General features: G+C 37.0%; 1 protein-coding gene across 11 annotated transcripts in view; it reads right to left on the bottom strand.

Moving 5' to 3' along the window:
- The window catches only part of LRMDA (leucine rich melanocyte differentiation associated), a 613,212-nt gene that overhangs the window by 326,114 nt on the left and 262,132 nt on the right, over nt 1-24,966 (bottom strand). For 8 of the 11 annotated variants that reach the window (XM_058421526.1, XM_058421530.1, XM_058421528.1 and 5 more), the window contains exon 3: nt 3,925-3,972. The exons of the other annotated variants lie outside the window; for them this stretch is intronic. In XM_058421526.1, the coding sequence (XP_058277509.1) occupies nt 3,925-3,972 (48 nt within the window). The remainder of the gene's footprint in view (nt 1-3,924; nt 3,973-24,966) is intronic. 11 annotated transcript variants of the gene reach the window in all.

A 24,966-nucleotide genomic window follows, 5' to 3' on the forward strand; every position in this document is an offset into this window, starting at 1 on the left:
ATGTGGAAAAAAACAGAAATTGAGGCAAAAAATCACTTAATCTACAAATCTAGAACAAGAAAAATCAGACTGTGCAATATTTTTATGCAGGAAACCATTTCAAAATATGCTTCCTATTCTAAAATGACACTGCATAGGAAGTAATGGAACTATTTCTCTCTTGCTCACTTTATAAAATTTTGACATCACTTCCACCTGCTGTATGTTCGACCCTATAACCTGCCAAGCTCTGTATGTTGATCACTCTCCTCTCCCTGTTGCCCCTTCCCCCTGACTGTAATGGACAGTTCCCTCCTGGATATCCCAAAAGACTAAGATGTGCCTGATAAGTGGGGAGAGGTCAAACATGAGTACAGCTATTTATTACATATACTGCAACCAGATGGAAGTAACTCATCCATCAAGGAACTCGTCATCCTCATCACATTAACTTTTTATAAAAAGCCTACTGCTCCTTCTCTGATCCACACAGTTCAGCTTCCTCTCTTCTGTGTGCTTTTACAAAATGAACCCTCTCTAACCCCATCGCCACTTTCTCCTTAAATCATTGCTACCTATCACTCCATGGTTATTTTTAAACTTTACTTTTATCAATACTCATCCTGTAGCTCTGGGAGATATTAAAAGTGTACCAGGGCAAGGAAGGGCGTTTCTGACACTTGCTCCCTCATTCATCAGCCTCTCATAGGCCCGTTGGTGACAATGAAAAGATTTCACAATACTGTGCGGCAGAAACTCATTCTCCCACTCATCCATCATGCTCAACCTAGCAGCAGTTCTACTGACCTAATCTGTAATGCCTCAATGCTCACTGGAGATTTCTTAAAGGCACCCTTCATTGTTGTTAGTTACAAAGAATAAGCCTGTGCCATTAGATAAGGAGACTAAACGGTGCAAGAATTAATGCAACACTGTATCGTCACCAAGCCACAGGTTCAAAGACTAAAGAGTTAGAGGCAGCGTAGAAGATGGCTTTTACCTGAATTTTGTTGCAGATCATATGAAAATGAGATGAAAGTAGTTTAAACTCACTTCCGGGTGTAGACAGCACAACTGTGAGTCACTACCACTAATTTATTACTTTTTGTCACTTACAGGCTAATAGGTCCCAGACACTCCACAACACACCAAAAACGACGTTAGAGCCCCTTCTTCAGAAAATGACAGTCACAAGTAAGCAAGCCATGGCTGAATACTTTGATGGAACATACTTTTTTTCTAAAGGGAAGAGGCAGCACCTGTGTGAGCAGCAGATACAAAAATATAAGACACAATGAAAAATGTAGTGCAGATTTTGTAAGTAGGGATGCAAGAGACAGCTAGATGTACGATTTTATCACATTGACATAGCCATAAAAGAATGACAACACAAAGAGTAACTGATGAACATAAATAAGTAAATAGCAATCAATGATGAGTGAAACAGTCATTCTGTAAGAGTTCAAAATTTATTGTGCCATTTCACTTAACGGAGTTAACTGTATTTTTTAATGGTGCAATGGATCAGTCATTCACAAACAAGCAAACCTAACAGTGGCAAGGTCTTCTGCACATTAGAACACTATTTGTCTAAGACATTGCTGGTATGAGATTTAGAAATAACTGCCAAAAAAGAATTAATTTATTATTTAACCACAGACATAAGCACGTAGACAAATACTAATCTGACACTCTGCCAGTTGCTTCAGTTCCTTCCATGCTGTGAATACTGTCTAGGTACCTCAAAGACAAAAATCTCCTTATAGACATCAGTCTGTGGTTTGTATTACACTCTGGGACCAAGGTCACAGTCATTTGAAGAGGCCAAACCCAGAGTGTAAGAACAAAACCATGACTTACATCTAAATATAAGCACAGCATACAAAACTGACAGTAAGTACATGTTTTAGCTGTGCAGCTGTGTTTTAAATAATGTAAACTGAGGAATAAGAAACAAAAAGGGTTGTCTAAGATCCCGTGACAGCCTGACACAGGGGTGGAAATCGACCCCAGTAATAAATTTTAGACCAGCTTTCTTATGCAAGAGTCCACCTTTCTATCTCCATTTTTACATGCTAAGTAGAAAATATCAGGGCTTGCTAGAAGGAATGATTAGTCATAATCCTCAAATGTGAAGCACTATGTAAAAATTACACACTTGATGCATGCAAAACGCTTACAATTAAGTATCTACAGTATTTAGAGCACAAGGAAATGGCTTTTCTCTGTTCTCTAAATACTGGTGAGAACACAGAAGAACAGAATATACACTACAATATATTGTTTTAGCAGAATGGGCTGTTCTGAGCAAAGTAAGCATTTTGGGTTACAAAAACAACAAGGAATCATGCTAAGATCTGCATTTTTGGTAGACTGAAAGCCTATGCAACTTAGGTTAGCATACAATATTTATCTGTCCTGTTCAAGAAGTGGAAAGAAACTACAAAAGCCAAATGGGTATAGCTCCGTCTCCAACATTTTTTTGAGTTCAAGCACTATTGAGATCACTTTTTCTGCACTTCCCCTAAACAGAAATAAGCCTTGCAAAGAACTGTGCACCTGCAATGTGCAAGGTCGCTTATCAGAAAATATCCCACATTTTACAGGTCGAAAATGTTCGCCTGGGCATACTGCATCCAGAAACATGCAGGTAGAGAAATCCTCAAAAGAATATCAGGAGTATAATTGTAGCACTAAGTATATATCTTGCACTACACAATTAGTTTTTGGAAGCTTATTGGAAAATCCAAGGCTAGAGAGAAACATCTGTTTCTTTCACAAGACTTCCAGAAGCATTCGCAACCATTACGCTTGTTTCCTTTTAGCCAATGAACTCTAAGGTCCAGTTGTTACCTTGGGTTATCTTCTAAAAGCAAGGCACCCAACTTTTCCGTAGGTATGTGCGTTTTGGTGCTTATCAAAAATCCCTCATTCTATTATGTGAATGTCTCATGCCACTTTTCTTCGAAGCGTCATAAATTCAGAATTTACCCAGCCTGAGACATTTGCAGAAATAAAGACTGCTACATACTTTTTTGGCAACAGTAAAGAAATTACACCTCTAGAGAAACAGAACTCTTTTCATAAATAAGGGATTTATGGTGTGTTCTATTGAAAGCACTTCCCAGGAGAATGTTAGTCAGCACACTCTGCTATGTAATACCGTCAGCTGTATTAGCTTTTCCATAAGTAATTTGGTATGCCTACCCACTTGGAGAGGAAAAATAAGAAAAAAAGAAGTTGCAGGCTTTTGTACCAACATCCATCCAATATTTAAAAAAGAAAGCAGCGACTTAAGGATTTGAGCTAACCAAGCTCCCTGCAGAATATGACCCTGAAAAAATATTACTTGTAGATGGTGTATGTTAATTACTGATCCCTGGAAATCTCATCTGAATCACGTCTGATCGGTAATAACCAAACTGTCATACTTCGAGATGACTACATTTCCCAGAATAGCTAAGACTGTTCCAAGGAACAAGATTCATTGTCCCTGTCCTGAACAATTAAGGTCAGGATCCTCCAACATTCAGGTTAGAACTGCTTCTCTGTGGCACAAAGCCTCCTTGCAACCTGCAAGCAGAACCAACAATTCTGAAGACACCCGGCCCCCCTCTTAATACTTGGAGCTCAGTAGGAGACCAATCCATGGACAATTTTCCTGTCCTGACTTGATGAGCTTAAAATTTTATTAGAAGAAAGTAATATTACAGCTCAAATGAACTGATAGATGAGAGAAAGCCACTGCAACAAAGGCGTACACACTGACCTATAATTTGGACTTCACAAATCATAATTAAAATGTAAAAATCTCCAATATAATGAGCAGATGGCTAATTTACCATGCTTATAAAACATGCAAGCTTTTTCTTAAATTATCTTTGATAAATAAGGTATATTGGCAATTGTATTAATAATACTGTAGGGTTTTTAAAACGTACTTACTGGGAGCTAGAGAGGCATGGACTGTCACAGTAAGGATGGTATGGTTTTCTATGGTGGGAAAAGACAGGAGGAGACTTTTTATAATATCAAAAGGCAAAATCCAAAATCCTATTTCAGAAAATGTTATTTAACACAATGATGTGATAAGGTGGAAATTCTCTGACCTAAGACAAGCCGTTATCGCTAACTATTCCCTAAACCCCACTGCTGTGCTTTGGGCTTGTTTGTTTATTTATTTATTTATTTATCAGTCTTGCACATTCCTAAATCCCGCTGCAGAGAATCCCATCTCTGCTTTCTTCTTAATGGCTCTTTATGTTGAAGAATGATTGCTTAGAGAAATGGGTTTCAGTTTTGAACAGTCTATTTTATTAGAAACCAGTTGCAACTCTAAATATTATAGGCACAATTAAAATACTAGTATTTTCACAAACTAGCATGCAGCTCTCAGACAAAAAGAGAAAGCTTTTTATTCAAATAAAATAAGCTGTAATAATGAATTATGTATATTTATATACTTATGTAGTGCATTATATCCCAAAATACTTACAAAAACAAACATTGTTACCAAAGTAGCTGAGTGATGCAAAACTCCACATCTAGAAAGTACTTGATTTTTTTGCTAGCTAAGTAAAATCCCTTCAGATGGAAAAGAACGAGCATAGGGTTGGCAGAGAAGAAAAAAAAAAGTAAATTTCATGTTTAGATTAGCAAAATGAGTCTAAAACTTCTTTAAGACTTTTAATATTGTATTTAATAGCGATCAACAGAGAAAAGCAAGCAACATCCACATGCTTTTCATTTAGGACCACATGATGATATGGGACCAAGAACCAATTTACAAATCCCCACAACTGAGATCACAATATCACTTAACACTTCAGAAAATCTTGATAATATTGTCTTACACTCTACAAATTTTGCTCCTCAGATGTGGCTCCTAATATTTCTCAGGTATAATCTGAGATTTCTTAGCACCTTTTGTCTGTAAAATCAAGACTCTGAAGTAACATGCATCAAATGCCAAAATATAAGAGAAAATAATTAATCTTTTTGTTACTTTTTTAAAAAAAATAATTTTCTCTAACAATTTTAAAACAAAGTCCATCATTTTGTGAACTTGCAGGATTGCAAGCTAAAAACCTTCCTAAAACCTGAATCCTAATGTACGAAGTACCAGAGATTTATAATGGTGAAGAATGAAGAAGCACATTTTTCATTTCTGCCAGCTGGCTTTACAAAACCAATGGAAAATGAGAGAATTCTATACTTCAGGAGTACCACCAGCCCCAAGAAAAGGAAAACTCTAGGAAGAATTGCAAAAATGCCCTGGGGTCAGTGGGGACACTTCCCTCTGAATTGCATAATAAATTGGTTGGATTTGTGCAAACAACTGCCTGAGACAGCCTAGAAAATCTCACCTATGGTTCAAAATACCATTATATTAAGAAGAAAAAGCAGGACACCGCAGAGAAGTTGGCACCATTTTATTAGAACTCTAGCACAGCTGAAGCGGCTCCAGTATCCAAGACTGAGTGCACAGATTCAAATCATGAGCAAGGAGACTTCTGCATAATTTCACGTTGACAAAAATGCAGTATTTATCCTAACACAAAGATAAGGTTCATAAAACACTAATAGCATTGTCTTTTCTGGTAGAGCCTAGATATAAAACCTGAGATTAAAGTTCCTGAACATTAAAACAAACCGCTGAAATAAACACACCTGCTGCAGAAGTAATGCCAAATTTCAATCCAGACTGTCATAAACACAAAGTATGTAAGAGTGCTGTTGGAAAATAAGTAATAACACGTCCAGGTGCTCTACTGAATGTGTCTGCCAGCCAGGTATTTTCTGGGCATTCTTTTTTAATCTGACCTTAAAAAAAGTCTGGAGAAAGCCATTTCAGAATTTTTCTTCAACATTTATCTCAAAAATGGGCCATTTGATTCGTGAACATCTCTAATGTATATCATCAGTGACTGAAGGAGTTTTTTTATATGATTTTTGACAATTTAACAAGTCCTCCTGACAAATTAAATGGTTGTGTTGACAACTTAACTGTACTGCCAATCAATATTTTCAATTACTTTCATTGTCATTCAGAAAAAATACAACACGAGGTCATACAGTGGTAAAACCAAGTAAAGAAAATAAAATGATGCAGAGTTGGGGGGAAGGGGGGCACTGGGAGGGGACTGAAACTTTGAGGCACAACATGCAATTTAAACATCCTTTGTTTTTCAGGGGAGAGGTTAGGTGTTTCAAACTTCTCTAATTTTAGACCTTGGTGACATCTCGCTGAGAATACAACACGGTTTCCTTTCTTCCCATGAGCTATTTAAAAAGTCATTAAATTTGAGGTGGTACTGCATGGCACTTTAAGTGAAATCCTCTTTATTTCATCACTTCACACCATAACTTACATGCTCTTAACTACTAAACCAGGCTTATACCAGGCAGATGTGAGGGCATTTCAAGAGCTTTGGGTCAGCTATGGACTTTTAAAGTCAGAATCTTAGGACAGATTCCTGACAAACACAGCTCTGCGATACAGAAAGCATTGTCTTTTCAAACATTGGTACCACAGGGAGGAAATACTTCCTGCACATTGGACTACAATGACAAACTCCTAACGGTAGCTCTGTTGGGAAATTAATGCGTAGTGGCAACTAATTTTTACACAAAAGGTTTACACAAAATCTGCAGCAGTTAGTATAAAAATATACATTAATTCAATGACTAAGAAATTCAAATTACTTTGTGAATTTCCCTTTTCCTTAACACAATGGGGAATCAAACTATATGATTAATTTAAAAATAACATTTAAAAAAAGGCAGTTTAATCCCAAATCTCTTTCCTCCCAAGATATAAATACAGGATGTAGGCATGAAAGCTAAGTATCAGCAGTTACCAGAATCTTTACATTTTTCTGGCACACCAATTTAAGATATGCAGAAGGAAATTTGCTCACACATGCAAGGGGAACCTGAGCTTTTTGTGCTCATCCACATCCGCATCCACAGCTGCTGCAGACTGGAACAGAGGAAAGTAGGCAGCCAAAGGAAAGGACACAGACAGGCACAGAGCCCAAAGTGAGCAGAGAACAGGAACATGGATTTAAAAATATGTGCGGGGAAACCTGCTCTTAGAGGGAAAAACAAAAACAAGGCAGCATGTGAGGACACTTGTTGGAAACTGAAGTGATGGAGGTGGTATGTAGATAAATGTCTGGAAGTTGTTAAGAAGAAAAGTGAGTGTGAAGTAAAGTATGTATGAAGGTGAGTCTGGTTTTCAGTTAATCCAAGCATAAACCTTTTAAAGGTGAACACCCCAAAATCAATAGTCATTTTAGAAGCAAAGTACTGCATAAATTACCTATATTGTGGGAGACCAGCTAATCCTCTCTGCGTGAGCCTAATATTGTTCTATTTTGTCAGAATTCCACTCTTGGAAAAAGAGCTATGATAGAGATATTTACTAATATCAGCCTAAGCCCTCCTTGTTAAAAGAGCCAAGAAGTCCAGGACTAGTAAAAAACATTACCAATAAGATGAGTAAAATGATATTGTTGGTTACTCCATTTATATATTCTGCTTCTCCTGCTATTAAAACTTCCCCCCCCACACCCCCCCCGCCACTGTCTTATGGGGGAGGAAGAATGGGAGAAGCTTTTCAGGCAATTCTGTATCTCACAGTCCAGACCTGAGAAATAAGTGGGCAGAGACAGGAAAGATGGTTTTATCCCTACAAGACATCTGGAAAAAGGCATACTGATATAGTTGTTAAATGTTGCATAGAACTAAATTATTTCTGGCAAAAAAAATCTTTGCCCACAAAAACTTTAAAATTAAGAAAGTGATGACACCACTGACCAATTTAGAGTAACTCCTAAAGTTCAGTTCTAGCATTTTCAGTGAATTTTAAAACCTTTTGAATTAACTATTTACTGTTTTATCTTAGTTTTTTTCTATTCCCTTTCAACTCTGAGACCAGTTTTAATATTTTCATCATTTACAAGTTATTTAACAAGTTATACACACAGAACATGGTTTCAGTTCGCAAAGGCAAGCAATCAGCAACTCCCCCGCTTCTTTTAGCAACTGTTTTAAACAAAGAAAGATCACAAGTGCTGAGCTTAAAAATAACAAAATAAATAAATAAAATATAGATTAATAAAAAAAGAGATGTTACATCATCAAGTCTTGGTCATTGCAAGATATGCTGTTTCTATTTAGGTCAATAAGCTTCCAAAGCTACTAATACAAAGATACACTTTGCTGTAACAAGAAAAAGAAAAAAAAAAGTCTTGCAACGAAGCAGAATACACAAGTTTTTGTGAAAAGACTGACTTCTTGAGGCAGATTCCACTGCTTGTGTTGCTGCAAAACCAATGGATTCTGCACAGTTCTGTTAACCATCAGCAATTATCTTCCTGTCAAAGCTAAAGGTAACAAATTTCCCCATATCCAGCAAGGCTATATCATCAACCGGACACCAGCATCATTTGACGGAAACTAAATCACGACACCAGCCAAGAGCTCTGACAGACAAATGTGCTGCCTCTGAAAATCTAGGCCTATCACTCAGAAGAGTAAAAAAGGTTCTCTCAGCTGGTCTTTCTGAAAAGAGATTAAATGTTGTAGATTCTGTAAGTACAGTACCAAGCAAATCCTAAATATGAGAATTATTAATGGGCTTTACTAGTGGTCTTTTTAATCTTTTGCCAACATATGTTCATCTATTTTACCTTGGTCTGTCTTGTTTCCTGATGGACATTAAAGGCAGGAACCGTGCATTATCCTAGTCTTAATCAGAGACAGCAGCACAAGAACAATGTACCTCTACCTATCACTAGGATAGCACTTTAGCACTAGCTGTTCTTTTATAATGAAGACTGTGTAATAAAAGATACCTCTAATGTGTCCTGTCCTTATGCTTAACAATAACATTCATTTCATGATATGCTACATAATGGGAATACCAGTTCTTAACCTGCTCAGTAACAAAGTATTGCATTATCACAATGCAATTGCAGTTTGGCTGGAATTTCCTGATAATCTGTGGCTAGAACTCACATTCTTTTCCCCAAAGGGACATATAGTACAGTAGATCAGCCTATAACTGCAAAACTACAATTGGAGTATGGCCATCTTTAACCTGTGTTATACCCAAGGTATAAAAAATGCGATGCTTTGTAAAGTGGTGCTATATATTGCTAAATACAAATCAAAGAACTTTCATTGACAGGTCAATGAGATATTTTTTATACAGGATCTGGTGTCACATTAAAGGTAATCACAGACACAATTATCTGGTGGAAATTCCAGTGGAAAGCCTATGAGGGGGACTTGATGTCTGAGGGGATTGATAGTGCCAGAAAATGCCTTTCACCTCTCGGTCACTGGTTCAAACAAGGGCCAGGCTGGTTGTGACCTAAAGCTGTTACTGCCTGACAGCTGCTCAATGACCCACGTGAAATGAGGGGATCCAAACCAGCACCTTTTGGGGTGATGTCCACTCCCCATGGAACAGCTGCCGCAGATATCAATTGCAAGCATCTGAGGGGCTTTCAACAGCTTGAGGAACTGCATGGACATTGTTCCCCGAGGCACTGATTCCAAGCGGGGGCTGCCATACATACACATCCTGGTTTGGAAAGACTCACACATCCTACATTTCATGAGACTGGATGCTTTGGCTAAGTGAGACTGCTTTCCAGTAAAGCAAATGTTTCCCTAAAATAAGTTAAACTACAAAAACAGAAACAAACAAGCAAAACCAAAACAAAATCCAAAAACAAACCACAGAACACACTGGGAAATTTGCAAATTCAGTTTCAAATTCTAGATTGTATTTGCCATAAGTGTTGAAAAGTCACACAGAGAAGAGAGTACATTAAAACCAGAATTTCAGTTTTTATTAAAGAGTACTTTCAGTTTCCTACCTTCTATTTTAAATTTTCAAGTATTCTGCCAAATTGGCAGATTCTGTATAAAGAGGACGAATAGAGAGAACAGTAAGTGAGAAACAGTACAATAAAAAGAGAAGCAAGAGAGAATTTTAACTGCTTCATGCTGATACCTTCTATTCTAAATATAAAGACAATAAAGTCAGGAATTTTTCCCTGCTTAGGAAGACTGGGATTCAATGGGAATCCTAAAAGAACTTAAATATAATTCAAGTGTTTCTGTATTGAAACCAAAGGTTTTATCCTGAAGACGGACATTCGCTATTTTTTTCCTTTCCTTTCCGATGTCTCTCACATAAAAAGGAAAAAAGTATTGTTTATTCTAAGATTAGTGGAACACACAAAATATGGATACAGCAGCAGGAAAGCTACCAAAACACCAAGAGCCTAATTTTCTGTAAATTTAGAGCTCATGGGATACCAAAAATACCAAACACCTTCTGAAGCCTGGGATCCCAAACACAATCCTCTTAATTAAGCTTCATATGGGTTTCAGATTAATTAGAACATGCAGCAAATGTGAGATCAGGTACCACACATTTACTCAAAGTTCTTAATTATTAGTAGTATACGCTAGCTCTGATTAACCCCCGTGCTGGATGGATGAACCCATACTGCTGCACAATTTTAGAAACAGAAAAGCTAGCAGCTATTCATCCAGAGAAATTAGGTATTTAACAGCTAGATAATTCATTATTAAAGCATTTAAACCAAAGAAAGAGCTAACCTGGGTAAGTGACGAAAATTCTTAGCTTGACTCTACTTTTAACCTCAGTGTGATACCTAAACAGTCTACTCATTCATTCTACATCAAAGCGGCGCTCGCGAAGCACTACATTTTAATTAGGATGCTTTATAATATGGAACAAAAAGTATTGAAATGAAACACGTAATTAAAACACATGTCATGCTGAATCATTTTCATTTATATCACAATACACCAGTGCCATGACACTGTTGCTATAGGCTCGGAGCGCTACTGAGGACATATTTATGTACCAGCAGGATATCTCATCCAAGAGTGTTTGAAATCCTGGCTGTCCATATTTGTCTATACTAATCCTATTAACGCACTTGCCACTGAGCTTGTTCTGGAAGGTCCTTACATTCAGTCTAAGACTACTGCCAGTACCTCTCCCCTCTTCCGCATATTGGTTAGTACACAGATGGGGGTGGGATTAAAAAAAGAGAGGAAATAAAATGAAACTACCAAATGTTTCAGCCTGTCACAGCATAGTAATTGAAATAGGCATTTTTCCTTGACAAATTAATATTTCTGTTACAAACCATTGAAGGAAGTTTATAACACCAATAACACCTGAGAAATCAGTCACTACTGTAGTTAATGACTGGTTTGGTAGATTGTTAACTGCCCTTAACTTCCCATGAGTGGTTAACTAACAAACCAGTCATTACCTACTTCATGGGGATTAGAGGTTAAACATAAACTTGATTACAAGCTATAAATGTGAGTAATTTGAAATGTTACTGGTTATTACAAAAATATATGGTAATAATTTCCTCTTTAATGAAAGGGAGCATGTTTTTAGTGGTCCCTAGTTTCTTGTTGAGGCTTAGGAAAAGAGATCAGTGTATGATTAACAGCTACATTCTTATGACAGGTATCTGGATAGGTGGCAAAACTGAATACTCGCAACCTGTCTGTGTCATAAAAATATAAAAACATCATTCTGTCTGTAAATAAACACGGGGTTTGTAGTATGTATTCTTAATTTGCAGTTGAAAATATTTGCGGCCAACAGATGCAGATTTCGCATACACACATACGGGGGAGAAGGGTAATCTTTTACCTGCATTGAGGAAAAAACCACAAAGCTGAAGGATTCAAATATATGCAACCATTGGTCCACAAGAATCTCACATCAAAATTATTAACAAGGTAATTAAATCAGGTAAATCTTAGTCTTAAAAGTTTACAGTGTTTGGGACTCAGATCATAGAACCAGGTTCAGAAACAGAATAAAATTTCAAGAAACAAAGTCTAGGTGTCTAAATATCTCAGTGTAAACACCTGAAAGAATGCACCAGCTACTGACTGTGTCCTGTGGTGGCAGTGTAAACTGAAGAAATGCTATTGTACAGTGCCAGGCTGAGATTTCCAGAGCCCCCTGGATTTTCAGAGATTATCAGAATGCCTTAAATAATTTGAAAGTGCTAAAAGGAGCTAAATCAAATGTCAGGCAAGGAAATAATATTTCACACTCACTCTAGTAAACTCAACACAGGAAATAACCATAATCTATGCCAATGAAAGAGTTTAAACAGCCACTAAAACTCCTGAACATGAGTGGGACAATGACCAGGGTAAGTAAACATGGAAAGTTTCAAATCAAGAGGAATATTCACCAATCTCAGATTAAGGGAAGATCATAAAACACCCCATACTGAAAATCTAAGAGCTAATTGAGGGAAAAAAAAAAAAAAGAGTCACTTTTTGCCTTCACAATTGTTTGCGTTCTTTAGAATTTGATAGAAAATTGAAGTTACAGAGGGATCTGCTGTTGGCAGGTAGGGCTAGGAGGATCAGAGGTTGTGTATGTCTAAACAAAGGCAATTAAAACTATTTTATAGTCACAGGGAGAATGACTGATCAAAGCTATACAGTTTAAAGACTAGCATGCATGAAGAAAATGCATTGTTTCTTAAACAGAAAAGGCAAAAAAAAGCAGTAAAAAGCAGCTTCCCTTAACCTGCAGCTTTGATGTGATAGCTCACTATCAGTTAGCTTCTAATGTGAGGGTCAATCACCCACAGTTCCATTTGATACATATTTTGACCCACAAAATATTTTAAAAGACACAGCATTTCCATTTGGGAAAACTATATTACTCAAGAATAGTAGACAAATACAGTTGAACAGTAAAAGAAAGAAATTAACCCAATTTTGTTAATACACTTGCTTTCATGGTTTTCTTCCTCATTCAGAGTCTTTTGCAACACTGAGAACCTCTCATACTAAAAACAGACCAGTACTGTAGTCATCTTCTCTTCCCAAAGCCCCAGTTTGGTTAATACTGTATTATACTATATTTAATAATATTATAAGTGGTACAGAATTCCTTCCAACAGGTGTGTGAACTCAAAGAAAAAACATGGTTTCAATAATATCCCATGTAGTTTTATTGAACATAGACTGGTGCTTTCTGCACTTGCAATTAAAATGTTTCAACACAGAGAGGGTTCAGGTCTATGTGGAACATACGAATAAACTCTAAATAGTATTTAGTGTCATATACAGGCCACCAACTTCACAGCTCCATTTCAGCAATAAAGCTCAGCATTTTTATATTATGATTATTATACAATAAAGACAGGAATTTCTCATAATGCTATTTGTGCAGCTATGATACCATTTATATAGATCCTTAAACCTATCTAGAAACTACTTTAAATCACTGGAACTGCTGCTGGCTTCTGATCAGTTCAGAAAGAAACACACAATGAAACAGTGAGTGCTGGTTCTCATCTTCTGCAGGAAAATGCTTCGAAAACACAAAGCCCTCAACAGCATCTTCCAAACCTGCACGGAAACTTCTAGCAAGCACACGTACAAACACTAACAGGACATTTCCAACCGGGGTATCAGGTGCTAGGAACACGCACATCCAGCCAACTCAGCCCCAGGTCACACGCACCCCTTAGCACAGACAGAGACCCATCCAGCTCCTCTTTTGTGGTGGCCAACACCAACCCATCTATGTGTGCCATGGAACAAAAAGAAAAAATCTCAACTGTGAACCCTTCCTTCCCTGAGACTACTTCATGTCCTTTCAGCTGTCACAGCACATGGGACTAAGCATAAGGGGTTGCTCTGCCACACTCTAAACTGGTTCAGTAGAGAATCTGCTGGCCTGGAAAATCAGAAGGCACATGAGGAGAGCCCAAAATCAGGTCTAAGAGACACAGAACAGATAATGTGGGAAAACATATAGGTAAAATTGATAGGAATGGGGAAGAAGTCCCCTCCTCTAAAGACAGGCCTTTACTGAAGCTCTGCCAGAAGGTCCATCACACACACTGCAGGGTATCCCCAAAAAACAGGCACAGGTAGTAGGCTAACAGTGCCAACCATCAAGCAGGAAACCAGCAGCAATTTCATGCATTGATGCACTACACTTGTGCCTTACTAGGCCTCCCTTTTCACACAGCACAGCAGAGACTCTGAATTTACAATAAAGCTCCTACTGGCCTTAAAATCATCAATAACCACAGACACCATAAAAGACGGGAGCGTGGTCCAGTGGACAGAGCACAGGACTAGAAGGTGGCAGGAGGACAATCTCTTCCTCTGTGTCCCATTGACCTCTGTCTGCCGTTCTCTGTCCCCAGCATGCACGTGTGTGCATCTCATCGGCACAGGGACCTGTCACAACGCCGGGCTGGAACACCCAGACCACTATTGGCACCCCATCCCTCACACACTAGGAGAAGTCTTCCCTTCATAGACAATTTTGACAGCCACACTTCGTATGGAAAAATAACCTCAAATGAGATAAGCCAAAAAGCAAGCATGGAAGCACAAGCATTTAACTACGTATGTATTTCGAGCTGAACATCCATTTTCCAGCACACCGTAATTTTGTAAATTATTTAATAATGATTGAGAGTTTTCTCTAGAAGAAATACAACTCTAGAGTCAAAAATAAACCAAAATTCCAGATATAGAATGTGAGATATTATTAAAACAAGTCTTTAAAACCGTTGCAATGTAAATTTTTTTCTAATACTTAATGTAAATTAGAAACAAGAAAACACAAGTTAAAGAAACATTCAGTAAATATTACCAAGAATATTTTCAGCTGTCATGAGATCAGGATCAGTCCCTTTTTTTTTTTTTTGGTGGGGGTGGGGAGAGAAGGGGTTATATATGAGAGGGAAAGGATTAAGTGCACACAATGTACTTGAAATATACCCACAGCATTTTAAAAGCTGAAAATAAAAGCTGTTAAGAGATACATTTTGGGGTCTGAAAGGAGAATTGATACAGAAAGCTAACCTGGCATGATTTTAGGGGATATATCTAAAAAGCCTAATCATTGATAATTCACAATTTGTGAGCCTGGTGGGATTTCATGCAGAGCACTAGCCTCACTAAGGTAATTGGTGCTATTGAAACAACACTGGCTCAGCAGCATGCTGCTTTCTTCCTCGCCTCTGGGCACAGGAAGGATCAATATTTGTTAGGATTGCTTCTTGTTCCAACAATGTAAGATTTACAATACTTGCTAGGATTCTCACTTTGTCTTCACACAACTCATCAGTGGAACCCAATTACTAACCTCAGACAAACAACATTAACATGAGCCTCTATGCTTCTTTATTGCCCTTCATCCAAGTCTCATTTCAGGGTCTTCAGGCAGTGCCACTATAACAGATACTACACTTTAAAGTGTGCTCCAAGGAATAAATTTTCAGTCTTTCATTACTCGTACCTTGATTTACTTCATATCATCTTGCCGCTATAGACAAAGATAACACACTGTAAATTACAGCCATCCTGTCTTGTAGTTTCAGAGGTAGGGGGAAGGCAGGGAGTGATGCTTTTGCACTACAATTAGCACTGGGCACCACAGCTTCATTGCAATCATCACTAGTGACTGAAACTTATTTTATCAAAGATGCAAAGCCATTATTTCATGTAAACTCATTTCCTAAATTGCTTTATATTTATTTCACGCTCTGATAAATGAGAAACTCTACAGTAAGAGAAAAATACATATTTTTATATTGTTTATTGCATTAACTTAGGATACATAATCTCATTTAACTTTACTCATGAGGCTATTTTTGCAAATTTTTCAGTCCTGATGTCTTAATAACACAGTGGCCTCTGATAGTTTGCAGTTCATTATGTTCTACTTCAAGCTCAATACACAAAAGCAAGCCCCCAATCTAGATAATTTCATTCCAAATGTTTCAACTATTAGTGCATAGTCGGCAATACAAGGCTTGGAAAACAGTCATTGGAAAAATTCCTTCAAGTTAGCTGTTGCAGTACCCCCTTATTTGTCCTACAATTTCCTCCATCCTCCATCCTATTCCAGTGGCTGATAACTAAGAACATTAGTTTTATGCGACTTGTCAAGCTCAAATGAAAAGAGAGCTAACTTTAATGACACTGCAATTAATCGCCCCAATAGACAGACAGCTAAAAGACAAGATATTGACTTCATTAAGGATAATGTATTATGTCATTAAGTTGGTAGGGTCACCTTGTGTATCATATATGCTTGCTAATATATTGGCATTTTCCTCAAATAAGATAAATTCAGATATGAGTGATAAAGCTGATTAGAAAATGTTTAATCTAAAGAGGCTAGTTTCCTTATATTCCACTTTGCAGCCCCAGGTATAAGTGGAATAGTAAAAACCCATTACAGATCTAGGTTTACCTCAAATAACAGGTACTAGCAATTTACAGCCTTTCTGGGCTTGTTTTTGGGGTGAGGGTTTTTTTGTATGTCTTTTTCCCTACCCTTGAGCTCAGGTATTATTTGTGCAGCTTGCATTTCAGATTTGTTTTTAAATGTATAATTGCCCGCAGTACATTTAAGGTTAAAATTATCACTACATACTAAATTAGTACTTGTGCGTGAAGGCTTAACCCTTTACAAGTCAGGAGTTAAAAATCAGTTTAATTTGAGAGATGTACTACAAGAAGTAAATATTATAAAACTGATAATTTCTTGTGATTAAGAAACTATTCTTTTTCACCCCACATAAAGGCAGTTTTGTTGGGGGAAAACAATGTTCGAGTTTTTTCAAAGCCATATCATGGAGTATTTGAAAAGATCCATCCGAAAGCAATTTGTGCCACTTAATACTACACAAATCAAATAGGTTTTGATATTCACTGCCTTCCTACTTATTTCCATAAGACGCACTGGGTAGGACTGTTTCTCCCACCAGTACTGTGTTCTCAGGTTTTCAAGTAAACAGAGAGCTGCTCATTTCATTATACTAGTGGCTATCTGCATATTGCAATTTTGTAAATTACTTAATAACATAATTAAACCTAAGGCACTAGTAGAAAACTGTTTTGTACACATGGTCTGCTCATTCCACTAACTGCTTCAATAAACTGAGAAACAAAAATAAGCAGGGCACTGTTTATTCTAAAACCTCATCACTACAAGATTTTGCTATTCTGTTTAGATTTACATTTAGCAAAGACTTCTCAGATGCCAGACTTATTTATTCAGATCTGACCTAACACTCCATCTAAATCTTTTATAATCTTATTTACTATCATACTTGAATGATTTTTTTTTAAAAAAAAGTAAGTTTTATACTATGCATAAGACGGGGGTAAAGAAATCCCCAGATTTGCCTCATTCACTGAAGAGCAAAGCGATATTTTTAAAGGAATGTGATTGTTTGCCTGTTGCTGTTAATTTATTTCAGCATTTCCTCAAGAAAGAAAAAAAATTATACTCCAGAGGAGAAGAGTCTCTTAATGATCAGTTTGCCTCAACACTATTATAGGCAACACACATGACCACCTTGAAAAGAACAAACGCTAATTAGCATCGCCTACAATTCCTGTTTCCAAACCATACTTTTTAACCTGTACACCCAATCTTTTCCAATATTTCCATTAAGTCTGTCAAAAGCAGAAGTTTGGGAACCTTTGCTTGTGACCTTGGCATTTCTTCTCAGGCTTAACGTATTGGCATTTTTTCCTCTGACTGCATCGCTTCTCATTTGTCATGATTATTGTTGAATTTTTCAACTGTCATTCCCGAACGTAAATCAATGGTTGTCGACTTCCCCTTTGTCATATCTGCACTGCCAACAGCCTTTCCCTTCTAAATGAGGCTTCCTCCCTTTCCATCCATTAAAAAAGGCCTGTCTTTTGGAGAAGTCAATCCTTTGTTAGGTCACTCCATTTATCATTCTTCCAATCAGTACCTGACATACTTATTCAGCCAGGTCTTCAACCACACAATCATTGTTCATTTTGGGAGCGGAGGGGGGAGAAGGAGAAAGAGGGAGAAGGGGGTATTTTATTTATGCATGGTGTTTTTTGCCATTTATCTTGACCACTTTTATATTTTTCAATGCCCTTGTATCTTTAGGGGTCCTTACTTGCTTGAAGAAAACACCAAATTGAGTAGAATAAAACACCCCACACCCCTACAGGGAGAAGAGGGGAGAGAATGCCAAGAAAACATTTGGCAATATTAAAAATAAGAGAAACTAGATGAGCAAGCAGAATCTAACATAACAAATTCAATTTTGTTACAAAGGGGGTCTAGAAAAAAAAAATCACTTCTATATTAAAAAACCCCAAACACCTGGAACAGAAATAGTAATGGATTGCATGACCTTTTTGGCAAGGTTTAAGACTTATAACATTATATTACATAAAAGCAGTATCTAAGCTGAATATTGGTTCATAGTGAGGTACAGAAGCCTTCAGGACATGACTTGCTCAGTAAAGAAAAGGAAGTTAGTATCTGTTATTTATGCAACTACAGTCATGTTTGGTTGAGCAAACTCCCAGGGCTTTCATCCCCTCCACTAATATTTCAAACAGACCTGCAAATGATGTTATTAAGGCGCTTCTATCATTAGTGGATATCAGGTAGAAATGCCTGAAGTTTGTAAGACCTACAGACAGAGGCAAGAACCAGCTTTTCCTCCATACTATCTCATCACTGTTTCCTGTCCCAGGCTAGAGATGAGTCAGTATCTAATAGGTGAGCATAGTCAGTACCTAGGCATGCCTCCAGCTCTTTAAGGGGATGGAAAGAGAGGAAATCACTACAGCAAATTTCTGATACCCTTCACTACAGTAAGCTAGTCCGGAAGTCCTATTCCAAAACTGCTTCAATTATTAAAGCACTGCCCCGTGTCAAATGTACATCCAGCCCTTCCCTACTAAACACCACAAATGGGAAAAGAGTGCATTGTTATCATGTGAGGGCTATTTTTCCCAGAAATTAAAATGGGAAGATGCAAGCTCCTACCACTGTTCCTTCTCAGCATAACACCATGCTTTTATACCTAAATCTGCTTACATACCTAAATGTGACCAAAACCCCATCTGGCTTAGCAAGGGAAACACAGGCTAGAGAACCCCAGACTGCACATCCAACTGATAGTTTCAAGTATTGTGCACACCTCATATCATTAACATCCAATACGTTTGTTAACATGATCCTTTACACCAGCTAGAAATACACAATTTAGATATATCTTTGCTCATACTCAATAAAACAATGGAAATATTCTAATACGTGAGAATTCCAATAGGTGAAAAGCTAAAATTAGACAAACTAAGTAGTAGCTATGCTGTTCTAAGATCTTACTAAGAGAAGGAGGTCTGCTGAAAAACCTTCGAAATTCTGCTACATCACCGTAAGTGGGACTGTTCTTGATAGTGTCTGGTTCCCTACCAAAACCATAAAAGACCCAAAAATCAAGTCAATTTGTGTATCGCTGCAATATCACATGTTGCTGTTTTCTTCATGTTTTCTCTACAAAGACTGATATATTTAATCCCCACAATAATCACGCACACACATATATGAATATATATAACTGGAAACCAAAGTAAAATACATATAAACGTTGGCAGTGAGAGAAAAGAGGTCATTGAGATGCATGATTTAAATTCCTTGCTGTCACATATCTTAATTTGACCTGGAGTCATTCAAACAGAAGCTTGATCTTCTACTTCCTATTTGCAAGCAATTACACATCCCATAGGGTATTACGGAAATAAATTTTTCAAAATTATTTGGATGAAATTCATATGAGGATCTTGGGTGGGCAGATCAGCAGTAAAGTATAATGAAATGGAAGGTCAGGGCATTTTCAACACTAGAAAATTGATTCTTTACTTACTAGGAATTACCTGTTCCAAGGTGTAACTTTAACATTCTCAATGGAATTTATAAAGAAGAAGGAATTTTGCCTAGAAAGAAGCGATATTCTCACACAAGGTAACAACAAATGTGCAACACTTCTATCAAAATTATGTACATAATCATCTCTCAGAGTCCAGTTTACCACCAATTTCTGCATTCAAGTCTTTTAGGTGAACACATATAAGCAGCTGAGTACTTCAGGATATGCTGTATAATAATACTCTAAGTCCATATAAAACCAGTATTATGAGACAAACAAAATCCCTTTTGGGTTTGAGGTATTTCATTACAAAATATAATCTACTATGTACTCTCCTTTCTTTTAGGTTCTACAATTTCATATGTTGGGCCTCGCTGCAGACAGGCAAAAGTGATTTCCACAGTGCTGTACTTTAAAACTTTACAAGGAGAATCATCCAGCAATAAAATCATTTGTGCTGGTGAAGATCTCTAAGATCATTGACAAATGGTTGGGCACTGGAAGCTCACCCCAGGGAAGGGGCCATGGCACCAAGTCTGACAGAGTTCAAGTATTTGGACAATGCTCTCAGGCACATGGTGGGATTTTGGGGGCTATCCTGCGCCAGGGCCGGGTGTTGGACTCGATGACGCTTCTGAGTCCTTTCCAACCCAGCACGTTCTGTGATTCTGTGAACTTTCAAAGCCCATTTCCAAGCTACCAAAATACAGCCATCTAAATGCTAATATTTAGGTTTCTCATTAGATCCACTTTATTATACTGATAACTACTAGCATTATATATGGTGCTCCAAACTTGAGAGGAGAACTAATTTGATTTATTATTTTTTCATTCCCCTTATACCTGGCTTAGTAAGACATTTTATTCAGGTACTTCTGAGGTAACAAAGGCAAATGCTCTACTACTATATGTCATAGAAGCTTTGTTTATTTATTTAAGCTGTATATGCTAAAGGGTGATTTCCTGGTGGAAAGAATGAAATACAGAAGATACTGTTTTAAAACATATCATGCAATCCCATTCTTGTCCAAGCAATGGATTTACAGAAAACAGCAGCAATCTTTCTAAAGTGTAAAAAACCAGTGACCCTTCTGGAACCACAAAGTGACACAAAGAGGTATTATTTGCAAACCAAAAGAGCTATTAATACACAAAAACACTATATTGCAAGCAACAGTACAGATTTTTTTGAATGTCTGAGGAGTAAAGAAAAACAAGCAGCGGTTATAGTTCTAGGTCTAACATCACAGGTTTGTGCCTAGCAAATAGAGAAGTTTTTTATTGCATTCATTCCCTACTAGTTAGGACTTTCCTCAACTAAAGAAAGGGAGAAATAAAGTATCTTACTTGGCAAGCAAAAGATGCTATTCAAACACCAAAGGAATTTTGTGGGGTGGTGGGGTTTTTTGGTGTTTGTTTGTTTTGGTTTGGGTTTTTTGTTTGTTTGGGTTTTTTTTCTGATTTTGTCCAAGTAGAGAGTTTTATCATCAATGCATTTCCTTAGACTATATATACACACACACACATATATATATATGTATTGAAATGTACTCAGATGTACTGGCAACAGAAACTATAGGAAAATTGCCTGGATTAAAAAAAAAAAAAAAAAAAATTACAAGCTGTAACATCATAAACCATTTAGACACTCATAAAATATCTATACATAAAAGGTATGGATTACTGCAATTTCCTCATTTATTTAGTTTTGCAATTTTACATTAGATGCTAATGAGAGAAGGGAGGACTGAACTTTATTTGATTTTTTCATTATGTATTTTGAAATTGCACCCATAAAGAAAGAAAATGCCCTTTCCTTTACATCCAGCACGGAGAATTCTTAAAAGCTGGGCCACCATTTATCCCCCAAAACAAATACATTCAATGTTTAATACATAAAAGATAGTAATGAACATGCTGATTCTCAAATGCAAACAATGCTATCTTTCACTACAGCATTTTAAAATATGTTTAAAATGCCTAGCAACACTCTAGATTTTTCTGTTGTGCTAAAATTTTCTCAATTTTCTGCTGTTGTTTCAACAAAGGACTAGTAACATTATGCATATAACATTTTAACTAGGGGTCTTCTGCTTCAGGATGCAATAAATTTTCAGACACATGCTATTCAACAAAAGAAGCAAGTATGCTATGGGAGTAACCAATTATATGGGGGTTTAATCTGTGTATTATAATCACAACATAATTGTTTTCCATTAGTTAGATAATATGTGTTTGTAGATAGAAAATTAATTTTCCCATTCAACACAGTGCAACAGAAATAAAGCATAAAGATTACATGGACAGACATATTGAAAAGTCTGTATTTTAATTAGACTGTTGTTATAAATTACATTTGACCCAAAATCTAGAAGTGCTTTTAACCAAAAAATATGACCTTTGTTTCCCTGCTAACTTGCACTTTATTTCCAAACAGGCTTAGTCGCAATCAGAACAAATTCTGTGAAGCTACACCCAGAAACTTAATTGCATTTTTCAACTCCTGCCACAATTATAAACTGAGTCAAATCCTGAAAAGTATTGAAATCTACTTAACAATGTTTCCTTGCAACTTCCATCTCACTCAGTGTGTTTCAACTTGCATTCCAGAACTTCTTTAACACCCAACGTGTAATTTTTGAATGCCAGTGCACAAGCTGTACCTTGCTTTTTGCTTGCATTTTTCTACTGGACATTATTTCTTCAGTTACACTAAAGCAACCCAAGGAAAATTATAGTATGGACTGTGTTTCTAACGCCTTCCTCACAGAGCAGCTATGAAGCACATAATGCCTTTTAACTCATTATCATATATCAAATACATATATATATCATTTACATAAAGATTTTTTAAATTTTTGTATTTAACTCTTTTCCCCACTGTTCCTTAAAAGATATTTGTAACAGATTATAACAGGAAAATGTATTTCAGAATTACTGATTTTATTTCTAAAACCTGTATTGACAGCTATTTAGTAGGTTTTTTTGACTTTTTTTTTCTCCCTACAACCTTTAAAATACAAAGAAAGTTCCCAGATTTCTGGAAAACCTTTAAAATCTGTGAGTGCTGCAATTTGTGTGGCACTGCATTAGTACCAGGTATAAATCGTAATGATGGATAGTCAAATGAATCTCAACATTTTAAAAATTTCAAGGAAAAACTCTTTGATTAGGTTGATAATCAAATTTATAAGGCAATCGCTTACAAATGGCTAAAAAGAGACCTCTGAGACCATTACTTCTGGTTGAGACACCAAGTCCTTCCAGTGCTCACAGGGACAAAGCTGCTTCCGTAACAAAACCGTTTCTGCCTCTCAGAGAAGCAATGGGCAAGTACGGTTACACAAGAGGGAAGTGAAGGGAAGGTCACAGGGCTATGTGGTACATTTAAAAAGGCCAGAAATAGATGCTGATCTATTTCTTGTATTTCTTTTTCAAAAAAGCCTCTAATCAGTTCTAAATTTCTTAGACAGTTTGCTTTCTTGCTGCACCTAGAAATGTGTCATTTGTCTATTAAAAAACATAACAGCTCACCACCCCTCCTCGCTGGCTTTCATTGGCCTCTCTTTTTTTCCCGTTTAATGTCTCTAACTTCATGCCATGTTCTTTTCCTCTTTCAGCACGGCTGAGCAAGGCTGACAGGCGGATTCCTTTGCTTTTCAGGGTATTAAAGCCACTTTCCCGCTCTGACAGCCTGTTCTACTCTGCCACCTTATAGCTCTGGCTTCACACTTCTCTGGGCAGCCACTGCTTCTTGACAGACCACTGTCACTTCCCATCATCCTCTCTGTATATCCTGTTCTCTCCCCCTCAGCACGCATCCCGACTTTCCAACCAATGCAATTATTTTTTTTGACAAGCCATCCATCAGCTTTAACTTTAAAAGCACTTTCCGCTGATATCCATTGTTAAATCCCTTGCTTTTTATGGAGCTTGCATGAGAGAATATGATATCAGACATTCAAACTACCAAACCATGTAAATTTACTTTGTTCTCAGCTATGTTTCCAATTTCACGTCCAATTTTTCGGTACATTATGCGTAGTTGTTGTGCTTAATATGATGTTGTCAAATCCCATTAAAGTTCACTGCATTGCACGGCTTTAAAAACAGGTTACAATTTGCATTCTATAAAGAAAGGAAGGAGTGCAGTCTGAAGTCAAGCTGAATCTTATTAAAATTATCTGTTCAATTGTTACATTTGTAGATGGAGTAATTTTGAGGCATTAGCTGAGACACATATGAAAATGTCAGTGTGCCAACTAATGACAATGAAAGCAAAAGGAATATATCTGTGAAACTCAATAAAGCTCCTTTGCTGGTGACATAAATTTGATGATAATCCGAGGAAATGAATAAGGGACCATCCAGTTTGAATAGGAATTACCTTTTCTATTAAATCACTTTGCTGTATTTCCACTTGGCCTACATCTTGGTCCTATGCCACAATGAGTCTCTCTCAGTGGACTTAAAAAAAAAATCCCCACAGGACTAACATTCTCTGGAGGAGTATCTTTAGTGTAAGCCTCATAACCAATTTCAGACAAGCACACTTAAAAACCAAGGAAAGAATTAGTCTCCCCTCCCCTCTTTTCTGCATATAAGTGCAGAATAAATGACTTACAAATGTACTGTACATTAATGTACATGCATTACATGTGCATTGTAATGTACATGTAATACGCAGACGTGTTCAGTGGCCAACACTACTGTTCTCTCTATGCAGGATCTTATACACAAAAGCTTGCATTCTTACATAAAGGAAGATAAGCCTATATAAGCAGGCACAGGTATAAATGAAAAGTTCAAACTAAAATGCTAGGAACATAGGGATTAATGCAAAAGTCAAAAAATTTAATGACATATTTTAATAAAGTTTCTCACAGTCCTTAAATCCTACCCTTGGCAACTGGTAGCATGGCTTTTTCTTCAGAGCAAGACATGAGACAGTCAGGGATATGCAATGCTTCTGCAAGTATCATTCAGTTACCACTGTGTATGTTTTGGGATTCAATACAATTAAAACCTGCTATAACTATGCAAACACAGTATGTAGCTTAAGTTACATCCCTGAAGTTACTCTTTGACTACAAAAAAGCAAGAAATAAACCTGTTAGGCATATCTAAGCTCTCACCCTCAGGTAAAATCTTTTCAGATTCACCCTGCCATTTCTCAAAAGGCATGTTAAGAGGT

Source organism: Hirundo rustica, chromosome 8 (genome assembly GCF_015227805.2).
Source record: "Hirundo rustica isolate bHirRus1 chromosome 8, bHirRus1.pri.v3, whole genome shotgun sequence".
NCBI lineage: Eukaryota > Metazoa > Chordata > Aves > Passeriformes > Hirundinidae > Hirundo > Hirundo rustica.